This window comes from Schistocerca cancellata, chromosome 5, assembly GCF_023864275.1.
Source record: "Schistocerca cancellata isolate TAMUIC-IGC-003103 chromosome 5, iqSchCanc2.1, whole genome shotgun sequence".
NCBI classification, from domain to species: domain Eukaryota; kingdom Metazoa; phylum Arthropoda; class Insecta; order Orthoptera; family Acrididae; genus Schistocerca; species Schistocerca cancellata.
Genome location: NC_064630.1, coordinates 1,325,892 through 1,348,960, shown reverse-complemented (window position 1 = coordinate 1,348,960; position 23,069 = coordinate 1,325,892). Strand labels below are relative to the sequence as shown.

General features: G+C 40.9%; 1 protein-coding gene across 1 annotated transcript in view; it reads right to left on the bottom strand.

The window, feature by feature from the left end:
* Positions 1-453: 453 nt before the first annotated feature.
* Positions 454-23,069, bottom strand: part of LOC126188105 (cytochrome P450 9e2-like) — a 94,610-nt gene continuing 71,994 nt past the window's right edge. Inside the window, exons 6-8 of the mRNA XM_049929571.1 lie at positions 13,139-13,360; positions 7,548-7,811; positions 454-847 (exon numbers count right to left, since the gene is read on the bottom strand). Of these exons, the coding sequence (XP_049785528.1) occupies positions 681-847; positions 7,548-7,811; positions 13,139-13,360 (653 nt within the window). The 3' untranslated portion in view covers positions 454-680. The remainder of the gene's footprint in view (positions 848-7,547; positions 7,812-13,138; positions 13,361-23,069) is intronic.

Here is a 23,069-nt window from a genome sequence, read left to right as displayed (position 1 = left end):
AACTCCTTTGTAGAAACTCAAGGGGCCATCGAGCTTGTTGTCCCAACAGACGGACCGGTTACGAAAAGTGTTCTATTTCATCACTTCGTGATACACTGCGGTAAAATGTGGAATCCAACGCAAAGCTTTCGTTGTGTATGTTATCAGGAACCCTATGCCAATTTCTCTCCTCGCCTTTCCGGCTGAATGTTAGTGACAATAAACGATTCCGTCAACAGATTACGAACCGGCTAGCACAGAAACAAAAGCCGCCGCAGAACCGCGCGTTAGCAACTTTTTATGCAAAGGAAGCGGCCCACTTTCAATGAAGCATGCCCAACATGTTTGGGACAAATAAAAACAATAACAGATCGAAGGAAACCTATTACGCTAAAGTAACGTGTTTGTGAAGTTAATGCTCATGTACCATTTAGGTTACTGTCTCCTCGTGAAGCATCCTCTGTTTATTTTTATAAAGTTGGGTGACATTATCGCAATTTATTTCAGTTTTACGAGAGAGTGTACCGTTACTCAGCACACAGTCGGCACTCGACGTACACGGTAATGCTCGTACGGTGCATTCCGTCGTTCATAATGTATACGGAATATGACATATGATGGGACTGCCACTAAAATTTAATGAAATATCAGATTTCATTTCCTCTCACTCTTCTGTATGATGAAGTGTAGGAGCTTTTTCCTTAAGATCTTCGCCGAATGCCGACCCAGGCGCCACCCTTGATAGAGAGTGTGAGACTGTTTGGCTGGATCTGCAGAGGCACCGGCGTCTTGGCGACCACGTGGAAGCTGAACCTGGACACCAGGTACAGCAGCACCACCTTGGTCTCCATCAGCGCGAACCTCTGGGCTGGAAAAATTAAAAGTGTCAAATACAGGAGACACACACACACACACACACACACACACACACACACACACACACACACCCATCAGGGACATTTTCTCTACTGTTTTAGTATATGTCTGAGATTTTGTTTTTCCGAAGTAGTGTTGGTGTCAGCACAAACATTTGCTGCTCATCAAATGTTTCACGTGACGGCCAGTTTTAATAGGAAAGTTCAGTTTTTCACAAAAAAAGAAAAAACTATTCCGTCACGTGTACCAGCTAGTGACCAACATTTATTGCTTTTAACTCTTATCTCATAAACTGAAACTGGTAATATCTTCCTAAACACCAAAGAAAACTCGTATCACGACTCTTTAAGGAGAGACACCTAGTGATTGCAACCCCTAGCAGAGGCCCTCAGTGTGTTCTTTCCACTTTCTACTTGACAGTGAAATTCCCCTTGCACATTTAATGTTGACACCTTTGATTTTATATTCTCTGAAATTTATTTTGACTGTTTCTGTGTGCTGAATCTGCCCTTACGATGGCTGTTTCCAGTTTCATCTCTTCACAGTTAAGGTATGGTATTTCGGTTTAGCGTCGTTACACTTCTTACTTATTACACTTCTGTCTGTCTTAAACTGCCGTATACTTTTTTTTACTGAACATTCACTCCTATAGTTAGTCAGTTGACCTGTTAATCTAAATACCACACGTATATATGGAGAACCGTTACTATCAGAATAGAAAGGAGCAGACAGAAACTTTGTATGTGTGCAAGAAGTTATTGAGAGCTGAGTGCAACTACTCCGTCAGCTGGACTTTATGAAAGAATCGTGACGGAAAGAATTGACGCAGAAATAAGAGAACTTCAACACCACGGTGGATTTAGGGTTGGAAAATCCTGTGTGAATAAACTGTTTATTCTTAATCAACCAGCATAAAAGCTTTAGATACGTAAAATACCTACACTTGGTATTACTCGATCTAAAAAGTATATGATTGTGTACCAACATTTGAACTGTAGACGGCAATGGAGCTAAATAATATACATCGAATGCCATAAAAAGCTTATAGAAAAATAATATGAGTAAAATTAAGACATTCACAGGATTTTCGTATCACTTCCAAGAAAACAAGGGTCTAAGACAAAGTAGCTGCGTTTCTCCAGAATTATTCGAAAAATATGATAGCGAAACATTAAAACACTGTCTAGGAAGTGTAGGCAAACTTGTGTCCAACATCAGTAAAGCTATAAGCCTACATAATTTGCTGTCTGATTATCACCTGGTAGTCCCAGCACAAAATCGAGAAGATACTGAATGTCTTGTGAGGAAACCTCCTGAAGAACATATAAAGTGGGACCTGAAACTATACACCTCATACACAAAACAGAAATGAAATATTTGGTATTTAGGAGCCTCAGAATAGAAAAAATAAAAGCCTAAGGAGTTCTGATAGATGAGGAGAACTGTAACTGCAGAGGGAACAGGCAAAAAAAAAAGTGCTCTGTAACACGGTGATACGAAATGCTACAGCAGCAGAAGTTAACCTTGTGAATCCTTAACACAGGCGAAAAGACAGTTGTTCGTACGTTTTAACTACGCTCGGTAACAAATTGAAATCAAGAATGAGCCGCGTAGAAAACAGTTATTTGGAGACAAAGATGCGGGCAGATTGTACGACATGAAGTTAAGATGACTGACATCAAAAGAAGAATGAGAAGTGGAAAAAAACCTTCGTTATGCTGTAGGGGAAAAAACGTTTTACTTCTGTCACATGAAGATGCTGCTGGAGTAAGGGCTGTAACAGATAACTTGGGAATTGTGAAGAGGGTAAAAGCGATGTAGACCAACTAATTGATGGGTGAAATGAATAAGAAGAAGTTGAAAAATAGGTGGTTTTGTATCTGAGGGTATGACAAATGGCCTGCCCTGCTACAATAGAACTCGACTCGTAGGTAGAAAGAAAACATAACTTAGCCATCAGTCGTGTACAATACAAAGTAATAGCTGTCCCTGTCGATCAGCGCGTGCAATGAAACAGACCTTGGTGCCAGATTAACACTGAACGGGTTGCCCGAAGAAATTGCAAACCGACGAGACTATATTTTGCTTTACTGCAAGATATTTGGTTGAATATAAAAACACGAACATAAATACAATAAGATAGGGAAATTTATATTGTAGACAGCATTTTCTTGTGGTACACATGTGGTACACATAGAACTAGTTGTTACCAGCATGTGGTGTATTCGAAAACACAACACCTAACTGTGATCAGAATAATCCCTATTAAACTCAGGGTTAACACGTTCTTCCGCCGACCGCTTCAATTGTACGCTGTGACGGGATATACAACGTTGGCCTGGAAAGGCTGTTCAACCTGGAGGTGGAGTACATAGTTGTAAAATGTGAAGGAAAATTTCGTTTGTAAACTTCTCCACCGCTATCTGCGACCTCACTATCCATCATTTTGACTGTTCGCGAAACTATTTCTACATTCTGCACATGGCATCCGCGATCACGTAACTCGTCAATTACCTGATAAGAGAAAGTAGTAGCTTTGTAGTCGAACAGGGAACGAGTGTAGGATAGCGGTGGGCTCTATTACCCGTGGAACGAAGTGAAAGATACTCAGGTCACATGGAAGTAAGGCCTCAGCATTAAGAATGTATTCTGGAAATGTCTCTCTACTGGACGGGTATGCCTTCTCGAACACTGAGTCCACAAAACGAGACACTTTATTCAAAGAGATTCGAGAATGGTAAACTATTATTTTTGAAGCAATGGATATGGAGAATCCGTATGTAAACCTTTTCTTAGTTCTTCTACAGCTTGTGATATAATTCTGATGGTGACGTTAGTTTCTGTATCGAAGGATAAATAACAGTCATACGATTGATAGTTGTTTAATAAATTCTGTGGTTTTCTAACCCATAGTTAGTATGCTTTAAAAGTTGTTTTTGGTGTCCCACTGCGCACACTTTTTACTACAGCTTATGAATGAATCACTTTCTTGTATCTTTTATTATCAGCCGCTGTGTGCAGATTTACTTACACAGACGTCAACTTACAAATCGAGCTATCACTTTTGGTTCTCTTTTTATTGAGATCATGACGGAAGTCTCCATTCCTTATCGATAGTAAGAAGCAATAAGTTTTGAGGGAAATGTTTCGTTAGTCAAAACTCTCCAAACCTGTAGTATGAAATTGAAAGTTGGTGTTCCATTTCTTCTAAACCGCCTTTTGAGGTAACTTAGTTCTTTTGATTGAAAGAGGATACCAAATTATTTGAGTTTTTCTCTCGAGAAGCAATGTTTTAATTAATAAGAATTACAACATAAATGTGAAATTATTCATTACTTTTCAAACACCTAGCCTAAATGAAATACTTCCTCAGATTCATAGCCACCAAAAATGCTATCGTTTCATACGTATAATGATAATGACATTGCAGTTTTTATTCTGGGTACAATCAGGTTAATTTTCTTTTTTAATATTTCTGGTACTATAATCTCTACATATAAGAAAGCAACGTCCTGACTAGCAGAATAACACACATCATCGCCCAGTCCGAACAGCTAAGAATAGATACTTGAAATTAGGCGAAGGTGTGGATTTTATACTGCAGGCGTCGCTTATGAAGGGATTTTTCGAAATTCCAACTCGAAGGAGGTTAAATAGGGGATGAAGTGTTCTTTTGAAAAATGTCGTTGTTAAGGAAATTTTGAAGTTAGACCTATGAAAACTGGTATTTGGTTCCTACGAGTAGGTCAGAAATAAAGATGTAGGTGTTGAACCATTTTTGGAAATTCAACCCTGTGGGAGTGAAGTAGTGGGTAAAAACTTTTATTTGGAAATATATCATTACTGAAGAACTAGTTAAGTATTTTTATGTCACATCTACGAACATTTGTATCTGACCACACGGTTACAAATTAAAAAAAAAATATGCGTTTCACTGTTTTTGGAAATTGAGTCCGTAAGACCCAAATAGGGTCGGACTGAATCACTGACATATCATCGCTCAACCCAGACCACTAAGGACAGAATCTTGAAGTTTGGAGAGTGTGTGGATCTTATACTGTAGGCATTGCTTAAGAAGGGATTGTCCGCAATCCCACTCCTTAGCAGGTGAAATAGGGCATGAAAGGCGTATTGAAAGTATGTCTCTCTTAAGGGAATTTTGAAGTTAAAAAACTACGAAAACTAGCAATTGGTTTCTCAGTTCGAAAATAAAGAATATGTGTTTCAACATTTTTGAGAACTCAACCGCTATGGGGTAAAATAGTCGATGAAAGATTTTTTTGAAAATAAATAATTACTAGAGAGCTACTAAAGGATCTTAAACCTACGTCTACGACAACTGGTATTTGGCTTCTCGGTTAGAAATAAAAAATACGTGTTTCACTTTTTTTGGAAATTCAACCGCTAACGGAGTGCATAGGGGACGAAAAGTTTTAAAAAAATATTTCGTTACATGAAAAAAAATGTAAAGATTTTCTTATGATACTTATGACATCTGGTATTTCACTTCTCGGTTAGATATAAAGAAATATTTGTTAGGGGATGAAAGTTGCTATCGAAAGAAGAAGTTGCAATTTGTAAAAAACAAAAAATTTCGATTAAAAGAAAAACAAAAATCTCTGCAGGCCATACAATCTACGGGTTCGAAACAGCGGTCGGTAAGCTAGTATGCATATAAAACCAGTCCAATGATTATAAATGTGAATTATATTTTAAAATGGCCTTCGGCTTAATGTAACAATGTATGAAATATTAATTAACGAAGGTATTGCATCGTCATTATGTTTCAAAGTTCGCCCGACACACAAGCCACAGCCTTTCGAAATCTGCCCTAGCTCTATCCTGAGATATGACGACACATTTTCAGTCATGTAACTCTTGGTGTACGCTACAATCTTGAGATCTGAAGACACGTTTGTTAGTCATGTAACTGCCAACGTGTGTCACAGAATAAAAGTTGCCAACACTGACTTCAAGTACGACCACTTTTCAGACAAAATTTCTAATAGTATCTGTTTTTGTTCAGCGCGTTGAAACAACGCGTGTTTAGAATTTGTAAACCTTACTTTATTTTATTTGACTGACATAAGTGTTTATATAAGAAAACAAAACTCAAATGGGAAGAGAACAAGGTAGCTGCACCTTTGGACTTGACACCAATGTTTAATAACACATGTAAATATTTTACACAGGAAAGAAGTGGGTGTAAGAAGGATATACATATACTTGGGGGCTCATGAAACATCTTACAGAAACGAAACGTGACGATATAAACGGGTGTACCTCAGCCGCTACGTATTTAGAGCCCGATGTAAGATGCTATATCTCTTCATACCACCAGAATATTCCTTATATTTCCTGACACCATGGTACAGTTTCTATCTATTTACTTACCACTGGCCTGAAGCTGATACTTAATAACTAACAGAAGCAGAGCTGACGTAGACATCGTTGAGCTGTCTAGAAAAGAAATTTGGACCGAATGTGGCCGGGTGTCAGCACTGTCGAAGTCATCCCCTATTTCTAGTACACAGCTCACTGTGCGAAATGAGATGACGGGAGGATATTTGGATGTAGGGGGTGTTCTGACAAGAACTTACGATTTATTCATTTGTGTTGCCAAGACGGAGAACTGTCGACAGTGACGTAGGAGTATCCAAAGGTATGCAAAGTGCACTGACTGTAATAAAAAAATTTCCATAATTTTGACTACAGCAAACCAATTACCTCAGAAAAATTGTAAAATGGACCACGACAAGCAACCAATCTCTAACTTTAAGAGAGTCTTAGAATGCAAATCCCCACAAAATGCTACACAAATACAAAATTTTGCTGAATGATAAATGACTTGAAGTCACGCAACCACGATGCCTATTACTTCAACAGAAAAAAATTATTTTTTTATTATTTTGCTATTACTGTTAATCTTCTGTGAGACTCTTATTGAGATTCATAATTTCGTGATAGCCCAGTGTGACCTCTCCCACATTTCGCTATAAAACTTTCATTTGTGCAAACCATGGCTTCGCCACAGGAACAGGCTTCGCTGTCCGATCTTGTACGTTTTCAGGCTCCGCAAATGCGCAGCTGCTTGCTGCCACCAATGGAGTGGTCACGCTACAAACTGTGGCTACTTCGGCGCCTCCGACGCTACCGACGCCGTCGCCGACGGCGCCGCCGTTTCGTGGCTTCAATCCTGACGTTGAACGCTGGCCGGAATACGTCGCCCAGCTCGAGGCACACTTCGCAACGTACACCGTACCAGGTACAGAGCGGCTTGCCTTTCTCATTGCCAACGCGGCTGCTGTGTTGTACCGTGAGCTCGTCAAGCTGTTTCCCACCAGCCGCCCAGAAACTAAAACTTACGACGACGTGGTTGATGCTTTGAACTGCCACTTCCGTGACAGTGTAAATGTGGTAGCTGCTCGCTACAAATTCTTTCGTCTCCGGTGTGACCCTACTCAGTCCAATAAATCTTGGTTAGCGGACTTTCAGGGACCAACTTCTGATTCTGACTTTAACAGCAAGGAAAAAAACAAAATTTTCACTTAGACCAAATGCTAAAACAGAATGCGGAAGACCAAGGAAATGCTATTAACAACGGTCTCTGTGACCGGAACAGACGACTCACCTACCCCTTAAACGAAGAGAGTGGTGAAGTAGTAATTTTCAAAATACACGACTTTGCTTACCGATACATACACGAGGTCCTGATCCGAAGGGTAGGAATGTAAAGGGCTTGATGCGGTGCTTGTTCTCTGGACTGAAGCGTTCCGGGTCGAAGGTTTCCGGGTCTGGGTGGTACCTGGCGTCGTGGTGGATGCAGTGCACGGGAATGCCGACGATCTCGCCTGGTCTCAGCTGGACGCCCCGGCACACCCCCGTGTCCGGCAGCCGGTAGGGCCGCACGCACACTCGGTCTAGCGCCGAACCGGGACTGTACATCCGCAGCGTCTCTGCGAACAGGAAAACAGCGCTGCCTTTGTCAAATCAAACGGGCAGTTTGCGCTTTTAGCCAGCATCCATATTAACTGTATGTCCCTATTGTACATCAAGGTCCCACGACGCGTTTTTCTTTCTCTGTGCTGTGGGTAATCTAAGGAACTGCAATAGATATTTTGATAGTGTTTACACTAATAGATAGACTGATTCACGAGGAAGGTTTGCACATACAAATTATTTATAATAGAAACGATAAGTGTGCAATTTATCCATTGTTATCTGTTCCACAGTTAACTGGTGCCCGGAGTGACGTCTAGGGGCACTGACGGAAGCTGTGAGCTGGTGAGCTCTTGAGGAGGCGGCATCTGGCGGGGGAAACTGTAAACAGCCGCCACAACTCCTGGCAGCCACCAAGCTGGACCAGAACCTTTACACACTACAAATTAAATTACTCCAGCGCTCTTTTCTGTCTGCATGTGAAGACTCATCTCAGCAACTAGTGATAAGGTTTTCATGTGGACGTTTTATGTATGTCTGTACACATTATAAATTGAAGTAATCGTCGCGTTTCTCTGTCTCTATGTGGAAGATAATATTAGTGCTACTGTAGGTGAATGATGCAGTACTAAATGACAGGTAGATTACTAAGTACTATAAACAACTGGTCTGCCCATAGATACATACAGTTAGTGACAAACATATGATGCCAGGGCACGCTGATAGTTAACGATATAATTCGACAATAGTCCTGCATAATATGAATTTCAACTCTTCTGTCAATATTTCAGACTGTTAAAGCTTGCAATGTACACAAAAGTCTTAAGTGAATATTACTATTTGTATATTATTATTATTCGCTTATATTAATTTAATGTATCTGGAATTCAATATGAAGACTGGCCCTTGGTTAACGTTTTTACCAATAATCTCGAAAAGTGGTTGACCAATTTACTTCGGAGTTTTACACAATACTGAATAAACGTTTGGACAGACGTAGGTTACATATTTTTAAATACCTATGGTATATATATACATAGAGGCCACATTACTGGCAAAAATATCGATGAGTTCTTGACCGATTTAGTTACACATGGTACATAAGTATACATTAAAAAAAATGTTCTATTATATAAATACAAGCCTGTTTAGTAAAGCTGCATGGCCCCGGGAAAATTACGGCTGTAGTTTCCCCTTGCTTTGTGTCACAACTTGACGAGAAGAAGGGACCGGTTGGTAGGACATGTTCTGAGGTATCAAGGGATCACAAATTTAGGATTGGAGGGCAGCGTGGTGGGTAAAGAGCGTAGAGGGAGACCAAGAGATGAATACACTAAGCAGATTCAGAAGAATGTAGGTTTCAGTAGGTACTGGGAGATGAAGAAACTTGCACAGGATAGGGTAGCATGGAGAGCTGCATCAAACCAGTCTCCGGACTGAAGACCACGACAACAACAACAAGCCTGTTTAACGTTGTTACCAAAAATTTCGAAATATTCGCGAACAATTTACTTTCAGTTTCTACACAAGACTCAATAAACTTTTGGACTGACATAGACTACATAATTTGATATAGATGGTATATAAATATATATATACTATTTAAAGGGGACACGTTATTGGCAAAAATCTTGAAAGATATCTTTTAATGTATATAATATACAAATAAATGTGTAATATGTAACTAGGAAACGTTACTAGTAAAGATCTTCAAAAGTTCTTGACTGATTTACTTCAAATTTTTACACCATACGATAACGGTATTCAAACAGCCTTTCTTGACACTTTCTTAATATATATCAAATATAAATAAATGTGTAATATATGAATGGTAAACGTTGTTGCCAAAATTTCGAAAAGTTCTTGACCCGTTTACTTCATATTTTCACAAAATACTCAAATGAATATTTGGACAGACATGGTCAGTATATTTTTAATGTATGTAAAATATATATATAAATGTATATATATATATATAAATGTATATATATATATATACATTGACCAGCCAGAGCATTATGACCACCGACCTGCTATCGACATAAATCCGTCCAGGCGACAGTAACATCAGCTGGCGAGGCATGACTGCTGGTCAGACACACACAGGCGCGTTTCGTATCAGTGAGCGTGCAGTTCGTGTGTAGGATGGGGAAGACAAGCGGTTTATGTGAGTTTGACTGAGGCCAGATTGTGATGGCCCTGAGGCTCGGAATCTGCACGACCTGTCGGGTGTTCGAGTAGTGCTGTGGTGAGTGTCTTCAACAAGTGGAGGAACCACGGCCAAACTAAGTCCGGAGGTCGTGCGGTTAGGCGTCCACCCGTTAATACACACATCGTAGGCTGAGCACACTGGTTGAAATGGGCAGGCGGCGACTTGTGGCTTAACTAATGTTGGACTCCAGTGCTGGGCAGAGTACGTGTGTGTCTGGACACACGGTGCACCGGCCACTCCTAATGACGACCCACGTACGTGCCAGTGTTAACGCCGCGACACCGGTAACTGCTACTGAAATGGGCACACGACCAGGTTTACATACGGATTTAAACACACTGTATGGAAAAATCTGACTACGGAGGGAGAATACAAAATACTGGCATTTACAATAAACAGCAATGGAAACTGGCCACGTGTCGGCGTACTGGCTGAAATCAATGGAATCGAGAACGTTTACTATGTTAAAGGACACTCGAAAAAATATGTTTATTAAGCTCTCTTCCCATTTGGATCGGCTTAAAAAGGATGGTTATATTCTATGTAAGTGTGGCGAGCTGGACGTTGTCCACCTAGCAACAGAACAGCCATTTGCCGAGTTTAAAACTGATGGAATAACTACATTTAATGCTCACTCATTCGCAAAAGTTGTGAACTTATTGTTCTATACAGAAATCCCACAAGAATGTGGAGCAGAAGAGTTGCTGACATACACACAGGAAGACGAAGAACGCTTTAACAATAGCGTCATGGATGAGATACGAGATAAAATTAAAATCCCCGGATCATCTTGTCTGGATGAACAGCAGGAAGGAACTGAGCTAATAGTTAATGCCCTAAAACAAGTATTTTACAGGACGAAAATTATATATGTATTAGAATTCGAGCATATACCTCCCCTGTATATGTCAAATTGCTGGTTGGAGGAAGAAATAGATGATTCAGATGTGGATTTATGTTATAAATTAAAAATTAAATTGGACTTTATTAAAACTACACCTAACAAAAATAAGGAAAGAGTTGTTTTCTGTGTGTAAATAGATATGCAAAAGTTAATAAATACTTTGTACGAGGATATTTACGTGTATTATTTGCAAACATACCACAAATCCTAAGATAATTCCTATATACAACGATTTCTACAAGTATACTATTCAGTGTCTTTCGGTATACAAAACTCAGGCGAAGTGTATTGTACTGTGCTGTATTGTAACCGTGGACCTAGAAACGACGGAGAGGCTTCGTCCCCGCCGCAGCCGCAGTGGTCCACAACCCCACGACGACTACCGCAGTCCACTTCACCCCTCCGCCGCCCCACACCGAACCCAGGGTTATTGTGCGGTTCGGCCCCCGGTGGACCTCCCCAGGGAACGTCTCACACCAGACGAGTGTGACACTTATGTTTGCGTGGTAGAGTAATGGTAGTGTACGCGTACGTGGAGAACTTGTTTGCGCAACAATCGCCGACATTGTGTAACTGAGGCGGAATAAGGGGAACCAGCCCGCATTGGCCGAGGCAGATGGAAAACTGCCTAAAAACCACCCACAGACTGGCCGGTTCACCGGACCCCGACACAAATCCGCTGGGCGGATTCGTGCCGGGGACCAGGCGCTCCTTCCTGCTCGGAAAGCCGTGCGTCAGACCGCACGGCCAACCGGGCGGGCCAGTCAAAGTGTAACTGTTGCCAAGTAAACACAGAAATCATTTTTCAGATTTTTACTTCGAAAGGTAGTAAAACATGTCGCCAGTGGCACAGAAATAGCAAAATGCCAAAGTTGTGAGCGATTGCGTTCATACAAACGATGCAAGGTGGTACTTGTAGTAACAAAACGTGAGCTGGCATTGATATGGGAGTAAGTCAACAAGCCACCGAGTTACTGACTTTTCCTCTGTGGCCAACCGTTCATTACAATGTCATTAATCCGGTATTAGCGTTACTAGGAGTTCTTAGTATGACAAAATACCTCCGAAACCTTCCATACAAACTGGTAAGTCATGTTTTCCTTCTGTAACGAAATTTATTTCATACATTCAGGAGTAACGACTTCTTTTGCGTTTCATTAAGATCTAAGCGACTTGTATACTTCTCTTGTGCAGGCTACTTGTAAATGCAAATATAACTGCCATAGTTGAAGAGAATGACGTACGGAAGTTGCACTCAGAGTTTTGGCACGAAAATTGGATAAATCAAGGTAATTTCCTCCTTGGTTTAATCAACATTGTGCATATAAAACAAACAAGACTGTGTAATATCGACGATCCTGCTTTGAGCAGAAGATAAATATCTGTCCTGGCTCTGGCCATGACTGTGTGGTTTCGGATGGTTTTAAAGGCTTTTGTCTACGCAGTGGTAAACAGTATAGCTGATAATGTCAGTTTGAAATTTCCAGTGTCGGGGCGCTCGTACATGCCTTGTGATCTATATTTCGCCAAAATACAGAATAGAAAAAAAGGTTTCGCGATCAATGACATCTGACGAAATAGCCGATATGATTAGAGAAGCAAAGTATGTACAACTGTTCAATGCTGTAAAGATTTCAGTGATTTTGCCTCGGTATGCGATACATTATTGCATACAGTACCAGCGAAGGTCTGTTCTGCGTCCTGGACTACAATTTTTAAGGACAAGCTACCCATCACAGAAATAGAAGATTCGTCCAATGAAATGGAACCGTGGAGGGAGCATAACGTCTTGATAAAGGGCAAATCTGTCAAGAGCAGCTCTGCAGTTCGTTCTCTATCACCAGCTTCATAAAAGCCAATCATCAGTGATGGTAAAAAAGGACCTCGTGGCGAAGTTGGACTACATGGACATCAAATATCGTGTATTTTACCGCAGTCTTTCTACACCACGATTATATTTCTTACACAAATGTAACAGATTTCTGTAAATATATTTTTAAAGTTAATTTAGAATTTTTGTAGTTGTTTTGCAAATACAACTTCGTGTTTCATAGTGTCAAAATCATTGTTTTGCTTCTCCTGCAAAATTTGTTTTTCATGATTTACTCCATTCTCCGTGTCAGCGCCTCACTTGGTGCAAACTGAACTGTAGAAAATCGCCAGCGAATTATATGAGCAGCGTATTAAATTTTCTTCCATATCTCTTCAGAAACAGAGTTAAAGCTTACCGGAGATGACCATGTCGAGGTACTGGCAGGCCATGACCTGTTCGTAGCCGGGTTGGCCGCGATTCTTCTTCACGACGTCATCCACCTCCTGCTGCAGTCTCCTCTGGACGTCCTCGTGAGTCGCCAGCAGGTAGCTGCAGAAAGTCATCAGCGTCGACACCGTATCGAAACCGCCGAAGAAGAACAGTACTGCCTGTGCCGCAATATCGTCATTGGTCAGACCTGTGCCGTGGGAGAAGCAAAGATATAAAACAGCGACAATGTGTTTTGTCACAGAAATTTTCGTTGTTATGCTAAGCAACGTCCTGATCTGCATGCATTAGCCCACGTCACTAATTTTACTAACCTCAATAGCCGATCTCGTTTATGCACGAGCATGGAAGACATTTCATCTGCGGGATTTAGTCAGGAAAGCGGTACTAGTCGATGGCCGAGAGTTTCTGATTACGAAATTCAGCAGAGTTATTTGTTAAGCACATCTCGCCGCCATACGTCATGGAGTGAGAGCGTATGTCTCTCTTGATCGTGATAGTCTGTCATATGGGAATCTAAGCTTGCAAACCCTCTCATCGATACCAGACACGCAAACAGAAAACTACATGTAGAGTCCCGACTGAACAAATTCAGCCTTCAAGGACGCCCCAGACCAACAGAGCCATTCTGGATCGTCAAAGGACGCAAACACCACTCATCGGTGCAGTGGGTTCCTTCCGTGACCAGAGACACCGGCCTACGTCTGTTCCTCCCCGGATCCAGTGCTCACATGTTTTTTAAAGATGTCACTTCGATAGGAATACTATAGGACTCGTAACAGTTTCTGCAACTTCAATAGACAACCTCACGCTACTTCGATAAAGACAAGAGGATGAGGTACGATAAGAGCGTCTTCAGCAAAGACGAGGCAGGTACTTTAAATAAACTTAAAAGATTCAGGAATTTCACTTCGCAGAAAATATGAGCACACAAAGAAATCGCAGCAAGGGGAATAGGGGCAGGATAAATCAGCCACAAAATGGAGGTCTGAATGAGTAGGGGGCAGGCCTTCGGACCTATTTACCAAACACTATTCCTTCTTTCCTTTCCTGCAACGAATATGTAATCAAAATAATGTTTTTATCATTATTATCATCATGGCTGAGGCCGGGGAGCCGGTTCCTATTCACCAGCTCACCGCTTTACTGCTCTTTCCAAAAACCATTAGTTTTTCCGTCAATTTTATACCTTTTTGGGCAGTTACACACTATCCATTCCCTGTACTATTCTATTTCTTCGATTATCTTCTTATGTCTTCATTGCTTATATAACACAGTCTGCTACAATCTCTGACTCCTTTGGGAAACTTAACTTTTCTAGCTTAATCTCCGCTTGCTTGTTAGCTTCGCAGCTTCCGGTACAGAGACCCGGTTCGATTCCCGGTAACTCTCCAGTTTTTTTTATGGTTACAGAGTTCAGGAACAGGTCTAATCATCCCTTGTGAGACCGAATGAGGAGCTGCTTGAATAACGAAGTAGGCCATCATCAAGATTCGTCTGCTACTGGCAGTAACGGCTGGAGGAACCGTCGACATGCAGATCACGAGTGCCACGATCACAGCTCGCTCCTCGTACTGCTGGTCGGAACAAGCCAGATGCCTGATCCGAAAGTGGTGCTTACCTTTTTTAATTTGGCTCCTGTTGTTGGCATTCGGGTTCCATATTTCATTGCCATACAGAAGAGAAAAGACTGCCCTTCCCGCGTAGAACTTTATCTGGGTTTCCGTAAGACAAGTTTTGTTCAGCGCTCATCCGTGCGAAACTAGCGAACTATCTCTTAGTGTTTTGCTGAAGCACAAAACGTGCTACAGTAACTGCTCTCGATTGTTTCACCAGCTTCTGTAAGAACTAGATGAATAATACAGGGGTCAGACAACAATCTCTCCTAAAACCTTAATTGGTTATTATGAGCCTTAAGTCCGGCCTATGACAACAGAGGTGTGTTTGTGTAGGATTTTAAGAGATTTAATCATATGTTTTGAAACGTCCTAACTTACCAGCTTTTCTCGCAGCCAACTTCTTCCATCCTCTCGAATACATTGATATAAACGAGGAATATAATGTATATTTCATGATTAAATTCACGTCTTTTACTTCGAGTTGTGTGATAGGGTCTACAGACTGCATGTATGCATGAAAGACCATTACGAAATAATTATGTCGATCTAAGAACTCTCGTGATCTCTTATAGTTGTGTTCCTTGCATATATTTTATTCTCAGTATTCAAAGTAATGCAACGAATCTCACGTTTTCTGTTACGCAGTGATCTTCTTTCTTTGAAGAAGGTCATAAATGTCGCCTCGCTTCTTTCTTTGACGAGTATCTTCTCGTTAAATCAAAGAGTCTGAATTTTAAGAGATCACCTACGTATTTGAAGACTTCTAAAATTAATCCTGTCTGTACCAGCTGCTTTCTTGATCTTTAGTTTGATTATTTTGATTTCTTCCTATGTCATGATGTTTACAATTATATTTTCAGTCTTGTCCGTATCTCTAAGTACTCATTTTTCACTGTGATTGTATCAGAATTTTCTGTATTGTGTTCCCCCTCAAATTGTTTGTTTCGTTGACCTGAGCCGGTTTTCATCATATTTAAGGTCTAGCGCCACTACCTCGTTCCATCTTACATCTAATATCTTGTCAGACAATCTACGTCTGTCTACATGCTTCTATCTGTTCCAATTTTTATACTTTCCTGTATCTCTCCCCAACTCGATGTAAAACACTTCATTGTTCGTGCCACACTTCTTTGCAAAAGCTTGACTTACGGAGCGCAACAAGTGAACAGTCCGCAGAGTTATTAATAGGACTGTCTTGTAAATGAAGTAGATTCCTTCTAATCTGAAACCATTTTCTGCAACCACGGTTGATCCAATACAATTATTCACTACAGTACCTTGCCCCTGTCGCTGCCAGTAATATTTTTAAAAATTAATCTACTTTATTTGTAACTCAATAATCCTAAAGCTGCAGATATTACGTTTATCCGTTTCGTAAATTGCGCAACTTACTCTTTCTCCACATTTAAAGGTAGTTGACAGTCGTAGACAATTCAGCCTAATAACGTGTCCGGCTGTGACTAAATACTGACCCACTTTTTTGGCAATTCCTCGGCGTAAATAACCAGGATGACTTCTGATCAAAATCGTTAATACGAGGGCTACTCAGAACGAAATCTGCAGTGGGCTCTACTAAATAATTGAATAGTTAAAGCAAATTTATTAGAAAAATCTTAAAAGAATGTATTTGTATTACGTCTCTACATAGTCTCAATTCAGACTTGAACATTTTTTTCTCTCTTAATTAGGGAACACGTTTCGGCTGCATAAAAGCCCACAGCAGCATTTCGAAGTTCTTTGTCAGGCTAAAAGGTTTGGTAGCCTAGTAACTTTTTAGTTTCCAGAATGAGATTTTCACTCTGCAGCGGAGTGTGCGCTGATATGAAACTTCCTGGCAGATTAAAACTGTATGCCCGACCGAGAGTCGAACTCGGGACCTTTGCCTATCGCGGGCAAGTGCTCTACCATCTGAGCTACCGAAGCACGACTCACGCCCGGTACTCACAGCTTTACTTATGGCAGTATCTCGTCTCCTACCTTCCAAACTTTACAGAAGCTCTCCTGCGAACCTTGCAGAACTAGCACTCCTGAAAGAAAGGATACTGCGGAGACATGGCTTAGCCACAGCCTGGGGGATGTTTCCAGAATGAGATTTTCACTCTGCAGTGGAGTGTGTGCTGATATGAAACTTCCTGGCAGATTAAAACTGTGTGCCCGACCGAGAATCGAACTCGGGACCTTTTCCTTTCGCGGGCAAGTGCTCTACCATCTGAGTTACCGAAGCACGACTCACGCCCGGTACTCACAGCTGCCAGGAAGTTTCAACTTTTTAGTTGCTATGAGAAGGTACAAATCTCTTGTTGCCAAGTCTGGGCTGAGGGCACATGTTCAGATGGGTCTCATTCGGACTGAAGCAAACCCCCCTGTTCTTGAGGGACAGAGTGTGGCAGAGAGGAGAACCCAAAGAGCTTTCCGATAAATCCGCGTAAAGTTGTCCGACAGCCGTGGTATCGAAAAATCGTTTCTTCCTTGGTATGGAAAACACATATCTCGTCACCTGTTGCGATTCTGTTTAATGGGACGTTCTCCTTCTGCATCTTTACGAAAATGCGAGTACAGAGAACTATTTATTCGTTGAATTTTGTCATTTTTAGAAAGATTTTTCTGACTCCAAAGAGGACTGCCATAAATCTCAGGAAAGTTATCTGACAGTTGAGATATCGTCCACTTTGAATACCATTCCGTTTATGACTACAGTTAGGCAAACACTTCTGTCCTCATGACGATCAATCGTCGTTTCACTCTTACACAAACATCATTGACACATAGCTCTTTGTCTCACCTCACTCGGCGCAGATTTCACACCTGGTAGGACTCACAATTGCAACTGTCATTTGGATAGCTTTCGCAGGAGGACAAACAGTAATGTGACATTCTCACAATTGTAGGTCTAAGAACACTGACTGACTCCGTTATTGAGCGACTGTTTCTTTCCCTCCACCACCTGTTTCTCTGCATGAAGGCCAGACGTAGTTTCTGGATAGACCTCGCCTGAAGCACGAACAACAGCTGTCCCCTCACACACCAGAGAGGCAGAGAGGCTCGTCAAAATGCTTCCTTTGTATTTTTTAACGAAATTTTGTAAACGAGCCGTTACGAATGCTGTCAGAAACGCACTGATACAGTGGTTCAATGGTTGTACATTTGGAGTGACAGTTCACATCAGTTCTCGTTTCCTTCTTGCATACCACTGTGAATCATATGTTCTTACAATTTTCTGCATAGGCGGTTTGCTGCAAATTGTTACAACAGCGTAGTTTCAACATTTGTCATTATTGTAAAGAATTTAACTGAGTTACCAGTATGTTCCGTCACTTTCATGACATTTAAAAAACAGTAATATTGACATAATATGGGCAGTAATACTAAGGGTTTGAGTATATCCTAAGTTTTCGATGTGAATATACTTCTCCCAACAAAGATTTCGTATTTTGCCACGAAATTAAAATATCCCTGTTTTTGTTGATGTATAACGGACGTTTGTACGGTGAACCACTAACAGACTTAAAATTCTATTAAAATTTCTTGCATAGATTGCGGTAAGACGAGATAAGAAGCTATTGCAGGACTCTTGAACAATCGCTATTGTCCGTGTATACAGAGTATTCCAGACCTGTCACCCATTCATTTCCCCCCCAAAAATGGCATGTAAGCGTTTTGACAAAAATGTGTTTCATTTGAAGATAATAATAAAGTGAAACGCATCTGGTCTTATCAAGACTTGTGTTACAGTCGGAAAACTCGGGATATTAGCCGGTATAACCTGTATATCTGCAACCGCGGGAAAAAAGGCCGAAAAACAAAGACAATACATGATGAAAATTTTTTACATACTATAAAAAGTTCCAAAACCGGAACAGTAAGACGGAAAAAATATGTTGATCATGAGAATTCTGAAAAAAACATAATTTTCTGGGAAACATTTATAGAATAACTGATGCGCTTATATTTAACTTCTCCAGTTTAAAATTATCATTATTATTATTTTTGCATTTCGAGTGAAACCATACACAATTTTCTCAATCAGAAACAATGTTTTTGTTACAAAACATTTAAAGATATCGTAGGAGGCTGCTTTTTGTTTGCTGTAATAAACTGCGCGTTTAAAATGCTGTCTGCATTATTCTGACAGCCGTGGCCATCTTTATGAGACGTTAGGTACCCTAAAATGTACCTACAGAGGACACCAGGCGGCCAGCCCTCCACTTCACCACTTACTGTGGTACACTGGCCGATGTTCTGTGTGTTTGATCCACCCGCAACGTGTGGAATCAAGGTGAGGTAAGTATGCTCAACATTGTGACCAAGTACAGTATTTCTCCCGCTTCTCATCGAATCGGATAATTTTTCTTTTCTGTTTTTAGAGCGTAAGGGATATTTTTTCAGTAACCTTTCCATTTGAAGTTGTTTAAGTCAGAGGAAGCCGAACGCATACCGCTTCTAGTACGATCATGTCTAGTAGAGCACGACGGTGTTCAAACCAATCTTCATGTCGAAGACAATTTTACTTTTATTTGAAGTTTTTGACTGTATTCAGTAATTTTCAATAGTTTTTGGGTAACTTCAATTCTACCATCGATTCAGACCTAAAATAATGTGCATTAAAACCTCAATAGTTTGGAAGTATTGTTGAGATATACGGTTAAAGTTGTAGGTCTCGAACATACAGTTGACACATGAACTCGGGTGGCGGGGAACCTGCTCAACGGAAAAAATTGAACGGTGAGGCTATAAAGCCGGTAGCATCGCGTTGTAAAGCTTTTCATTGTCAGAGCTCTGTGCTCAGTATCAGGGCAGTTAGTTACGCGGTCGTTCTCGGTCTGCCTCCATCGACGCCGCCACGCCGCCATGTGAGTAGCTTCTCACACTGCCCGCCCCTGTCGTCATTACTGTGCCTTCCGGCACACTCCATCATCTCCACTCCGGTTCGGCCCCTGACGCACAGTGCTGCCTGGGGTGACTAGCCGAAGTAGGTGTGTGTGTGTGTGTGTGTGTGTGTGTGTGTGTGTGTGTGTGTGAGTCTGTGTGTGTGTGTCTGAGAGAGAGAGAGAGAGAGAGAGAGAGAGAGAGAGAGTCTGTGTGTCTGTAATTTCGTCCGCAGGTAGGTGTTAACTCACACACATGATTACAAGTGAATTATATGATTTTAAATGCTAATAATAAATGCTAATATTGAGCAAACTTTACAGTATATGCAGCAGCAAGTGTCCAAGTTTCACAAGCGTTGATCACACTCCTTTAATATGTGCACCCTCGGTCACATGACACACATCTGCACAGTAACAAAATTATTCCCACACTCGGTGTAGCATGTGCCCCTTACGGTGAGCAGTGCATCGTATACTTCACCAAGGGACACAAGCACTGGCAGTACAGGAACTCCGTCACTCACAAACCCCCACAGAGAGAAATCGCAGGGTGCTTAATGCAGTGAACGGGGCGGCCAGTGGAGAAGGTTGTTATCTGCTCTCACGTCCAGTCCAGCATTGGCGCAGAGCACTATTAGGAAGCTCTCGAACATTACTGTGAAAATGGGGCGGAGCACCGTCTAGTTGCAAAATGTATTCAACATAACTGATGTTCAGTTGAGATAACAACCAAAAACATGTCTCGAAATGAGTTACACATCATCCTGTTCTGTTCGAAAACAAGTAGGTCGTGGACTTTCTCGTGCGAAACTGCACAGAAACAGTTCCACTTTTCGAAAGTCACGCTGATACTGTATCAGGATATGGGATTTCTTGCTTACCGGGATACGGAATTGTGTGCGTTTAACTTGCCTGTTATATAGCAAGCTGCTTCATCGGAGAAGATCACTCTTTCTACAGAACTGCGGCTCTTCGTAAGAGTCACGCCTTTTCACTTTGTCTGCTGGTGTAAGGGCCTGTGCGAAACCCAATTGTACGGCTCAAACCAACAGCCTTTATGCTAAGTCTTGCGCACCACAATCATTTACATTAACAACTTACTGCTCGCTTTGGTCGGTGAGTTGCGAGGATTTCGGTGAGACCCCTCGCGTACTCTGTCAACGTTTGCATCAGACACACCACGAGGTCGACCAGGACCCTCCCCCCCATCAAAAATTCTTCTGGTTTGCGCAAACTGTGGGTACCACCTACTTATGTTATTCTAGCGTGATCTTTCCTCAACCGTGCACGAAACTCACGCTGCACTGTAAGCACATATCTGGACAACTCAAAACGGAACTCACGTGAAGCCTTTTAATACTGGGACGCCATCTTAGAAATAGACGCTACTCTTGCGCAGTAATCATGGAAAGCGAACAGCGGGTAACGCATAAAAAACTTGGATAGTTCGCGCTTCTAGTGCTGTACTGTTTCCCCATGTAAAGCAATACAGACATTTATTGCTAATTTTTAAATCTGCATCATTCATTTGTAAACACCTGGTACACTGAGGTGGCAAGGACCTCCTCTTTGCCCAGCACAGTGTAGCTAATCGATGTGGCACCGGACGCAACAAGTAGCGAAAGTCCACGGCAGAAATGCTCGGCCATGCTGCCTCTATAGAAGGACATAACTGAGAACGTGTTACCAGTGCAGAATTTTGTGCACGAACTGTCATCTTGATTACGTCCCATAAATGCTCGATGGGACTCATGCCGGGCGAACTGGGTGGCCAGATAGTTTGCTCGAACTGCCTGTAACACCGTATCTCTACTGATCTACTGATTTATTTTGCCTTTTGTTTTGTTTAATGTTACATCACTGAGCTTCTGTAAATGTGTTCGATTGAATCGATAACACAAAATTGTAAACCCCTTTCTTTGTAAAAACTTTGATGTCTTTTAGAGTTTAGGAAGTGTAATCTATGAGCAAATTATATGTTTTGTCTTTGTCATATCTGTTTGGTTATCTTTAAAATTAAATAATTTTATTTAAATAATTTTGTGTAGAACTACCAATATATGCAAATGTTCTGTTTTATTTAAAATGTTTGTTTGCTGTTATGTAAACTACTGATCTTCGCTTAGGGTTCTTAGTTATTTTGTATGTAAAAGGTTTTGTGGTTCTCCTCGGGAATGGAACTGTGTAGCGTGCGCAAATTGTGGTTGTCGTAGGTAGAAAAGGTGGAACCAAGAGTCGGTCGGGAACGAGCTACCAAACTGTGAAATGCCCATGTAAAAGTTGTATATTGTGCTGGTTCCGAGAGAGGCTTTTCCTGACGATTTTCAATGCCTCGGATGGATGGATAAAGAGCTGGAACTACTCTGAAATTGGTATCTATCATTGCCACCAAGAAATGACAGAGTCCAGCAATTCTACCTGCAAATCCACCAACCAACATGCAGTCGCCACCACATTGCGCAATCACTGCAATGGATCACTATAGTAATATACAGGGAAGGATCAGCTTCTTGGATGCTCAAATATAAGGTAAATTATACCTGAATTTATGTACCTACCTTGATTTCTTTTCTTATCTTAACACCTCTCAGGTTCCTCTTCGTTTGAACTAAAGTGATTACCGAATGTCCTTACCGAAAGAACATTAAATCCCAGTGTTTTACTAATTAATGCCTCTTGAGCACAGTAAAAAGAAATTTAAAATTAATGTGGCAAGAGAGTGAGTTAAAGTAAATGATGCTTGCTCAAAATAATTTTCCTATTAAAACTGCTTATTAATATGTTGTTGCCAACTTCAGAATTAAAAGTTCTTAAAATTGAGGCTTATAAAGTTTTCTTTAATAAATGGTCACATTGCTGCTTGTTGTAAATCGCAAAAGGTGAGTCAGTATCTTACAAATATGTCAATTTTGTGTCTCACTGTAGTAAAAGTTGAAAACTGCAATTGTAGAAAGTTATATACTCATGCTTGCTAAGCACTTGTTTCTTTTGTATATTTAAAGTGCATATTAATAGTGTAATAGGATCCACAGATTATCATTTATGCTCATGATAAATAACAATTAATAGAAAAACCACTATGAAAACAATAATTTCTTTATTCAAAAGACAATGAGGAGTAGCCTGTTAGTGAATTCCATTTAACTGTCATTCTAAATAGAAAAGTATTTAGCTGTATTTATGCGAATAGTTTGTTCTGATCTGGTAGCTCCAACCTTAACGTGAACATACTGTATACAGGTGCCAGAGTTCATTGCTCTCGCGTGTGGCAAAGTATAGGTTGTGTTTGTCCGTTAAAGTTACTCATACTTATTTTCTTGAACAAGGATGTCAATCATTCTCTTGCCTAATTAGGCTGGCGACAGTTTTTTTATTCTTTGAACAACGTTGATAAGTAAATTATTGTTAGTTA